This window comes from Vespula vulgaris, chromosome 12 (genome assembly GCF_905475345.1).
Source record: "Vespula vulgaris chromosome 12, iyVesVulg1.1, whole genome shotgun sequence".
Taxonomy (NCBI): domain Eukaryota; kingdom Metazoa; phylum Arthropoda; class Insecta; order Hymenoptera; family Vespidae; genus Vespula; species Vespula vulgaris.
This window is the reverse complement of record NC_066597.1, coordinates 4936961-4947436: the sequence shown is the minus strand read 5'-3', so window position 1 is coordinate 4947436 and position 10476 is coordinate 4936961. Positions and strand designations below refer to the sequence as shown.

Below are 10476 nucleotides of genomic sequence, written 5' to 3'. Positions count from 1 at the left end.
ATAATTATCGTACTAACGATATCAATGTGTCTTTATATCTTTCTACATTATAAAATTCTTATATACAAAAAATATAATATTATATATTATTAATAATACGTTCTAATCATAGAATTTTATAACACTTTGTTCAGCTTTCAAAAGAAAGCTAAAAGCTATTAAGAGCAATGTACGTTTATGTGTGTATGACTAATGTATTCATTATAAACATTCCTTAAATAACTCTCGCTTTTCATGGACGATACTGGAAAACTAAATTTGGATATCCCTGCTTTTTTATTGGTTGTTTTCATTCGCGCCAAGGCAAATCGTTACTGCATAGCCAATAATATCCAAGCTAAATGCAAATAGAATTATTTGCTGCTCCTCTGATAATACGACGAAATTTGCTACTTGAAAATCGTCCATAGTGTTTTTCTTTCTTTTTTTTAATCATCGATTTTCCGAAGAATACCGATTAGATCCGAGAACGAACGAGACGTCGCTGCGTTAATCTGGTATTTCATTCGCGCGAATGGTTCGTCACGTCCGCCCAGTTTAGTAAGATAATTTTATGCATATAAATATGCAGTTGTGTCGTTCGTATCAACGGTCACAGACAGACAGCAGTATTTAAGATTTTAATTTTACTCTGTTAAAAAGTTACAAATCATTCATCCTGTAAAAAATGTCGGAACTTCGAAAAAGAACTGTGGAAGATGCGTCCGCAGCTACGCGGGATGTCACTGATGATCAGGTGAAATATTTTTTTATGTTTCTTTTTAGACATAATTCTGCGAACATTTCGAAACAAATAAGCGGATTAATGTATTTATCGATTTTTATTAATTAATTAAATTCTTCCTACTTTTGAAATGTATACGTTCATTTAATTGATTAATATCTATTATTGACAGCTAATAACAGGGACGCGTCAACATTGTTTGCCCCCGCTAGTATGTATCATTATTTGACATTGGTATATTCCATTGAATGGATCGCCCTTTGGCATATTAATGAAATGCCATATTAAAGTACTAATAATGTTTATTTTATTTATGTATTTCCCTTATTTGCTGACAATGTCCAGAAAATGTTTTTTATGTATTATATTTTTAATTAATATAAAAACAATGTTCTTAATATTGTTAACAGAAGGAAGAAATCGAATCCGAAGATGACGCGAAATTGGAGGTAGAGGATCTTTCTAAAACATTGCCGCAAGGAACTCATCATACTCCTCAAATTTTAAATCCTGTTCTTTCTGGTCTTTCAGATCGGTTAGTTTGATTATAATAGTTTTGCTTATAATTTCTTATCAAGCATGTATTTTTAAACAATTTAAAAAATACTTTTCAGTTGGAAGAATTGGATTATTAGAAGTATTTCAACGTCGGTAATGATAGCTGTATTTGGTTTTATTATATATGGTGGGCCATTAGTACTTATGATTACGGTAAATATTATTTTTGATAGAACAAACGTAATTAATTTGAATGTTGTCTCATCATGTGTTCATTTATTTTTACAGACATTAATAGTTCAAGTAAAATGTTTTGAAGAAATCATTAATATTGGATATGCAGTATATAGAATTCATGGTTTACCATGGTTTAGATCTTTATCCTGGTATTTTTTAATAACTTCAAATTATTTCTTCTATGGTGAGAATTTAATGGATTACTTTGCAGTTGTAATCAATCAAACGGTAAATGAATTTATTTTATATATATTTTATTTGATAAAATATATATCTGTTATAACCTAAAATAAAACGTTATAAATATATACATAAGTTTGGCGCAAAATCAATAAAAGAGCTACTACAAATAAGATCTATATAATCTTTGTGTGGCTTCTCATACAACTTCATAAGGCTTCCACAATGTGCGTTATGTTTATTAGATTCGTTAGCGATAAATTTTTTAAATAAAATCCAAAACGTAATGCAAATTTAAGTTAACACGATATTAAGAATAACAACTTTTTTCTATTTTTAGGAATATTTGCGTGTACTCGTGACATATCACCGGTTTATTTCATTCTGTCTATACATTGTTGGTTTTGTTTGGTTTGTACTGTCACTTGTAAAGAAATATTATATGAAACAATTCTCTTTGTTTGCATGGACACACGTTGCGTTACTTATAGTAGTGACACAAAGTTATCTTATAATACAAAATATTTTCCAAGGACTTATATGGTAAATTTACTATATATAAAATAATTATCAATTTCTGTTATTAATGTAGGTAGTGTATTAAAATATTTATTTATTCTTTGATATATTCATTTAGGTTTATCGTACCAGTAAGTATGATAGTTATAAACGACGTTATGGCTTACATGTTTGGATTCTTTTTTGGAAGAACACCTTTGATAAAATTGTCTCCAAAGAAAACGTGGGAAGGTTTTATAGGTGGAGGAATATCGACAGTTTTCCTTGGATTATTGGTAATAAGAAAACAATCGTTATATTTCTTTATAATTCCTGTAATAAAAATATTCACAAGAAAAGTTAGTATCAAAATATTACTATTTTACAGATGTCCTATGTTATGTGCCAATATCGCTATTTCATTTGTCCTATCGAGTATAGTGAAGCTTTAGGTAGAATGACAATGGATTGTGAACCGTCTAGTTTATTTCAACCACAAGAATATGTTTTGCCAAAGAGTTTTCAAGTAATTACAAGAATGGTAATATTATCATGATAAAAGAACAATGGCAGAAATTAAAACAGTATAACGATTATATTGTTTCGCAGATCAATGGTAAAGAGACACTGACTTTATATCCCTTTTTACTTCACTCTTTGTCAATGTCTATATTTAGTTCTGTCATTGGGCCATTTGGAGGATTTTTCGCCAGTGGTTTTAAACGTGCTTTCAAAATTAAGGTAATGCAATTCTATAAAATACGATTATGTTTTATTCTTTCTGTTTATATCATAATACTGATATTAATTACAAACATTATTACATCATTGAAATATAGGACTTTGGAGACGTTATTCCTGGTCATGGTGGAATAATGGATAGATTTGATTGTCAATATTTAATGGCAACGTTTGTCAATGTTTATATTTCATCATTTATACAAACAGCTTCACCTCAAAAACTTTTGCAACAGGTAAATTGAAACAAATATTGCTCGTATTATTATTGTTGCTTTTATTATTTTTGTTTATGTTTTATTGTTTTGTTTAAAATTTATCATTTGCTTGTTAATTCTTCCTTGGATTTAATTGTTATATTATTTATATACAAATTATATATAAATTTTTATCCTTTATAGGTATATAGTTTAAAACCAGAGCAACAACTACAATTATTTCAATCTTTAAAAGATTCATTAGAAAACAGAGGTCTGCTAAATATATATTGATTTAAAAGAATACACATTTCTTAACAATTATTGCTAGAATTTCTATAGCATACAATGAATGTATGAGAGAAATTATTACTGTCATTTCTGTAAGTGTCAATCAACAGGATGTACAATCGAAGAATATCAGTAACTGATAAATAGAGATTAGCTAATCTCTGTTACAATCTTTTATCGAAATCGTAGAAAATTGATAAACATGCCATAAAATATTTGCGATTTTTTGTGCATTCCGCATAAGTTAGACGAAATATTGTAACTGATTCTTTACGTGCCTCTTATTAAGAAATGCCACTTTCTTTTCTAATAGCACAAGCCAAAGAATATTGCCTTTGATAAATCCTGTGTTTTGTATATTAGCTTTTGCGTATCAATCTTTATAATCATATATTTACTTCTTTAATCAGGTACAAATAATGTTCAACAAGGGAACATATTTTTCCATCCAATTATATATTAAATATTACAAGTATCTATATTTATCAGATCTCAATACATTAGTTTCTAATAATTACGCATTTATGAATCAATTTTGCAAGAATGTCTTATTAGACGTGCAGCGTAATTTTTTTAATAATTGACATTCAACGATTATTATATATATATATATATATGATATGTATGATATATATTATATATATATGTATGATATATATGAAAATCAAGTGAATTAATTTATTTATATTAATGTGGATACTTGCATGTTCCTCTAGAAAATTATATTTACTATTTGTTGCGGATTATACACTATATGCAAGTATTAATAGCAATTCTGATTAGACATTTTTAAGAAAAAAATATAGGACTTAAGAGAAAATATAGGTTTCATCTTGTATTCGATGTTGTATAAAATATTTATTTAATAACAAATTATTATATAATGACACCTAAATGAAATTTAAATATTTTGTGAGAATATATAATTCTTCCTTAAATATTTATATTTCTTTGCTCTAAGTTGAAAATTTTGACTGCGTTGAATAAAAACTTGTTGAATGTCACAAGATAAAGAACAATCCTTCTATATAAGAAATCTTCCCATATTAGAAAAGTACAGTATTGTAACAGATGCAAACATAGTGGTATTTATCGTTTGTTTTTATAAATTTTAGTACTTATTATTTCTATAATATATTCTAACGTACTAGAGATTTCATAAAATTTAATTATATTGTTTTTTTTTCCTTTTTCTTTTTTGTATATATGTATGTACCATAATGGTTAATATGTTATAAAAGCGCAAATACAAACGAAGATGTTTCCAAATATCGCACATCTGTACTAAATTGTGATAAATGAAAACATCGTTGTTTGCAGAATAAACATTACTGTAATATGACGATCCATTTATTTAATAAGATAGAAATGTTATGATTTATCATTCTATTATTTGATATAATAAGAGCTTTATAATAATTTGAAAAATTGCAGAGCATGCATAAACGTAACCGAATAGTTACAAACATCGGCACCTGATATTATTTCATTTTCAAACGTTCCTAATATGTAACCTTGAATTGCGCCAATTGTCAACCATAAAAATATTATTAACGTTTAATACTATTTTCCATGCATTCTATATTATCTGTTAAGTTGACATGGCACAATTACTTGGTATTTTTATGTGATTGTATTACATTTCCAAATAAAATGCTGTAAGTCTTTCTTGCAGTCGATGAACCAGATATATCGCGCGGATAAAATACAAAATGTACCTAACTAATATAAACTAATGTTTGTACATTTCTTTATTATTACATTACGTATTAACAGATTTTGATGTTGAAATCTAAATGTTAAAGAAAGTTATGGTCTATTTGAATTAGAAGATAAATAGAGAGAAAGAAAAAAAGAAAAAATAATAGATAAATGGTTAAAGATAAGTATATTTATTTATTAGACAATATAAGAAAAAAATTATATATATATATATACACATATACATATACATATATATCTATATCTATATGGATTTATGTAATGTAACATAAATTCTCTATTTTAACGTACGATACTCTGTATGTATAAAAGGAGATTTATGTGCAGTAACAAATAGATTATATAAATAAACATATGTGAAACCGATATAACTTAAATACAAATTTATAGTAATAATATATTTATGTAGTGACATTGTAACAATAAAATATGATTTGTCGTTATATAAGTGACGTTTGATTCTTTATCGAAAACTAATCAAAAAACTTTCTCATATTTGATAATATATTTTTATATAAAAATACTAGAAATTTTATCATTTTAATACCTGGAATTTGTAATTATCGTAGACTATCGGATAATCAAATTTCAAATATCATGATTTCGCTATTAACGTTAATGGGATAAAAAGAAATAGGAAACTAACGTAAGAAATATTAGATTTTTCAAGTCTTTATAGATTTCTTATTAAATATCAAACATTTAAAAATACATCAGAGAAAAAACTTTGTTATTGCATATTGCAGTGTTATTGCTTATTGCATTCTTTAATATGATCAATAAAGAAAAAAAAATTAATTAAGAGAAATCAATGTGTATATGTATATACGTATATACACACACATGTGTATATTTGAAATATCACTTCAATGCTTCGCATTGCAGATAGACATAAACGTAAACAAAATAAATGATCGAGCTCTCGACCTCGAGTCAAGCTCGGAGCTAGCAGACACATCACTGCGTCACGACATTCGCTCGTGTAAACATTTCATTCATAGCGTTTAAAAAAAAAAATGAAATTCTTTCTTTTAGAATTTTTGCGATCATTTATAAACACATATGAAAAAGGATTTCGACATGCGTTAACTGCCACATGTTACAAAAAAAAAGAAAAAAAACAGGACAATCAGTATTGTTTACCATGTAATTTGTTTTATAAATTACGCGATAAGCATTACCGAACCGATCGACTGTATATTAATTTTTTAGTATCGATCTTATTAAGTTGATTTTTATATTACGAACATTAGGTTTAAACGAACAAATGATTATTCGCATTGATAAAATTATCGATAATGTGTTGTAGATTAAGTATTCTATAAGAAACCTATTATTAACTTATCTTTTCATTATTTTTTTTTTCCTTTTTTTTTTTTGTTTATCTGCGATACCGTGCAATATAAACAATTAGAATTAATTGTAATAAACATTGATATGTGATATTTAGTGTCGTCGGTAAAAAAGCAAACTGTACTTAAACGTAATTGAAATTACACGAAAGATTTAAGTTTACAAATAGCACGCGTGAAACTTTTTTATTGGTTAGATCAAGAAATTACAATTATAGCAACTTTAATTACAGTGTTCACGTTTTTCTAGCGACGTACGAAATTTCGATAGTAATTTACCTTAACGATATATACGTTAGCAATAAACGTGGGTGGTGTTTGTTCTTTAATTACTGCATTGGAATGTGTTTTATGACTATCACCTTCGATGTTACAAAACGAATGGTAAATATCAGAGACTATAATGGTCGTGACAGTATTAAAGATCACAATTTTATTTCGTAACATATATATTGTTTTCTCATAACACACGTTCGCGACAATTGTTTATACAAATTTTCATAATTTATTAACGATATTAATGAGATATATACCGATATTTTAAGTCGTTGAATTTCTCCTTTTTTCTTTTTTTTTTTTTTAATTTCAATCATTGTCAAGAATCAAATTTTAATAATAAGAACAATTAAATAATCATACAAATAGAAATTTTTTATTTTAGTAGTAAATTAATGTTACGAACAAATAATCGTTTTTTTTTCTTTTCTTTTTACTTGTATATGCGGACAATAGTTTTGTATTGCTACAATTTTATACTAAGTTTTTTTCTTGGATCGCATAACATGTTATGATAGTTCGTTTTTTTTTTACGTAACATCTTGTAATAATGCGTCATCGGTGGTAGAATCAGGGGTTATATACATCACGCAGTGCGAGTTCCCTTTTTTTGCTACGTATAAAAGGATAACGATTATCGTACGACGTAAAAAACATGAAACTGTTATGTGGCTCCCTCTATCTATGATGTAGAAAATTCAACTTTCAAGGTTATCATTATTCCCATTACGAAATAATTTGGAAACGCAAAACGTGTTAAGGTTCTACTTATTCTAGTTACGTTTTTTCTATTTTTATTGAAAAGCTCATAATTAACTAAACGGTCATTTAATTAATTAACCAATTAATTAATTAATTTTTTTTTACCGACTTATTTTATATCGAATGTATTAGTCATCAGCGTTAACATGGTAACACGAAGTTCACAGTAATTCGAATAGAAATGTAGATACGAGTGTAATTATTTTCCATCGTGTACTTTCATTTATTTCATTTGAAACGTTTAACTATTATTTTTAGTTTAGCATATAAAGAAAGTTCAACATTATTTTATACATTGAACGGTTATAAAGAAGATAATTAAACGCTAATATACATGTAGAGAATAATAGATTTTCTAATCGAAATTTTTTTCTCTTGGTAAAATATATTTAAAAAAAAAGGAAAAAAAAAGAAAGAAAAAAAAAAGAAATCGTATAATCTAAATAAAGAACATCTAATTTCGTGAAACGAACAATCTCGTAGATACATCATGTCCCTAGATATATTTTTTCTTGATACGGTCCTATTTGTAATTTCAGTATTCGCCGCTAGGAAGCAGAACGATCATTAGCAAGTAAAATGGCGGGTGTGCTGTTCGAAGATATTTTCAACGTGAAAGACATCGATCCAGAAGGCAAGAAGTTTGACAGGGGTAAGTTCAAGTTATAACTTATATTCTTCTGTACGTTATTGCGATATTTTACAACAATCGCAAGATAGGATAGTGAATTTTTAAGTGATTTTATGAGAAACGTCTCACGAAGGTTTCCCATGCTTCAAGGTTGTTGCCGGGAAAAAGCACATGGCGTGACAGTTCTGTACGTGTATCTAAAATCAGAAAATCTAAATACGTTAAAGAAATTCGTCATTCGATCAACATCAACTTTGACTGCATCATTTTTCTTGGATAAAAAGTACTCTTCGATAATCGATCGTAGATTCGACGACGTCACATTTCAGGGTCTCGTTCAGCACACGCGTGCCGTTTGTTTACCGGCTGATTCACAGCAAAGGCGGGACGTTCAAACAAGCTAGACAACCGTGATATCTCATAATTCAAGTTAATTTCAAAGTGACGTTCCTAGTATTTTTTTTTTACGTTCACATTACTAATTTTTTATTACAACTGATGACCTAAAAGTTTTTTATTAACAAATTTATTTATTTATTTATTTATATTACATTTAATTTACGTATTGGTTGATTGTCATTCATATTCTTCAACATTAAATCATTAGAAGTATACGTTGTGAAAAATGGATTAAAAAAATATTTCACCAGAATTGCTAAAATATTTCTTTGTTTTTTACAATATCGAGAAAACGATTATACAAAATTATGATATATTATTTGCCGTATCGATTTGTATTGGATTATTTTTAAAATTTCGTTGTACGAAACAAACAATACGTTAATCGATCGACTCATTCGTTATAGTATTTTCGCTTGTTCCATCGAAGAATGTTTTTGAAATCGTATCGTTTTAAATTCTTTTTTTCTTGTTGTTTTTTTTTTCCACCTAAATCGTTTCAGATGTTTTATTAATTTTAATTCTGATGCCATTTAAACAACTATCTTCTCTCTTATGTAAATTAATGATTCTCAATTAGTCATGCTTGAAAGTATTGACATAAAATGATCAATTGAATATGCTGATTATCAACGTATAACTCGAAACATCGAAATCGATGTATATCTAGAAATATAATCGATATCGACCAATTTCTTTGCGATGAGAGAGACAGAGACAGAGGGGGGGGGAAGAGAGGGGAGGGAAAGGGAATGGGTCGTAGCGAAGGTCGCGAGCATGTTCCATATTGATCGGAAATAATATTTTACAGGGAGCATTTAGACGTTACCAGAAATGAAAAATAAAATGAAAAAGAACAAATATAAAAGATAAAGAATAGAACGAAAGATACGAAGATCATTAGAAAATCAAGAATAAGAATAAGAATAACTCTAGTCTCTATTAAATTTTTTTAATGCTAAATTCCAATTCTCCCTAATTGTTCCCGATCCTGCGAAAAGAGATAAACCACAAAACAGTTCAAATACATACTTGAGTAAAAATAGAATGGTCACTCGTCATAGAAAGTAGGAAAAGAATGGTTTGGAGGGGAGAGACTTTAGGGAGCAAAGTTAAGAAACTAGTGGGCTAAAGGTAGAGCAATAAGGGTTGAAGATAGGAGTTAGCCGAATCGCGTCACCCTATATTTTCACCTATATTATCTCAGAGGAGGAAAGGGTTCTGGAGGTCGGGAGGCGAGAGGTGGGAGGTGGGAGACGGAAGAGAGTAGGTAGGAGGGGGTGAGGGTGGGTAGGAGGGCAGGGATATACGCGGTGCGGCCGATGGGTGTTAGTGGGGCCAGGAACGTACTAAAGCGAAGAGAAAGATGGCTACGCTTGGGGTGGAAGTAGGTGCAGAATGAAGGAGAGGAAGAGGAGGAGGAGGAATAGGAATAGAAGGAGAAGATGAAAGGGGAGGGAGCGGTCGGTCGGTCGGTCGGTCGGCGGAGGAACCGAAAAAGGGGATTAGGGAATTGGCTGGTTGCGCGGGTGACGCGACGAGAGGGTAGCTGGTGTGCGTCGAAGGGGTTGGAAAGGAGCCTGCTGGATGCCACCGATCGTAGCGAGGAGATTGGGGAGGTTGGACTGATATATAAAATAGTGGTGGGGGTGGAGGAGGTAGGCAGTCTGCCGTTGCGGCGGCGGCCGGTCGATGCAGCAACGATGCCCGCAGCCGCAGCAGCATCGGCAGCAGCATCGGCAGCGGCGGCGGCAGCAGCAGCAGCAGCAGCAACGTTGAGCAACATCGCATTCGCGTAATATGTCGCGCGAGTGATAGAAAGAGAGAGGAAGAGGGGAGAGAGAGAGAGAGAAAGAGAGAGAGAGAGAGAGAGAGAGAGAACGCGGAGCCGACCGAGCCTGTCGCGCCATTGGTGGGGACTGACACGGTCAAGGTCAGTCTCCGTTCCAAGGTCGCGGAAGATGTCATCTC

General features: G+C 30.1%; 2 protein-coding genes across 4 annotated transcripts in view; both read left to right on the top strand.

Annotated features, from left to right (window-relative positions):
• Nucleotides 1-249: 249 nt before the first annotated feature.
• Nucleotides 250-5533, top strand: LOC127067884 (phosphatidate cytidylyltransferase, photoreceptor-specific). Of its 3 annotated transcripts, none has more exons than XM_051003279.1 (11): nt 250-736; nt 897-935; nt 1135-1259; nt 1339-1435; nt 1511-1687; nt 1980-2182; nt 2277-2433; nt 2526-2663; nt 2747-2878; nt 2977-3111; nt 3277-5533. In XM_051003279.1, the coding sequence occupies exons 1-11, from the start codon at nt 668-670 to the stop codon at nt 3364-3366; spliced, it is 1362 nt and encodes a 453-aa protein (XP_050859236.1). In that variant the 5' UTR covers nt 250-667; the 3' UTR covers nt 3367-5533. The 3 variants fall into 3 exon arrangements, with proteins under 3 accessions (XP_050859236.1, XP_050859235.1, XP_050859237.1); XM_051003278.1 differs by having other exon boundaries at nt 440-736; nt 2526-2678; XM_051003280.1 differs by lacking the exon at nt 897-935 and having other exon boundaries at nt 449-736; nt 2526-2678.
• A 2474-nt stretch (nt 5534-8007) lies between these two features.
• The window catches only part of LOC127067892 (DNA-directed RNA polymerases I, II, and III subunit RPABC3), a 66961-nt gene continuing 64492 nt past the window's right edge, over nt 8008-10476 (top strand). Inside the window, exon 1 of the mRNA XM_051003290.1 lies at nt 8008-8127. Within this exon, the coding sequence (XP_050859247.1) occupies nt 8055-8127 (73 nt within the window). The 5' untranslated portion in view covers nt 8008-8054. The remainder of the gene's footprint in view (nt 8128-10476) is intronic.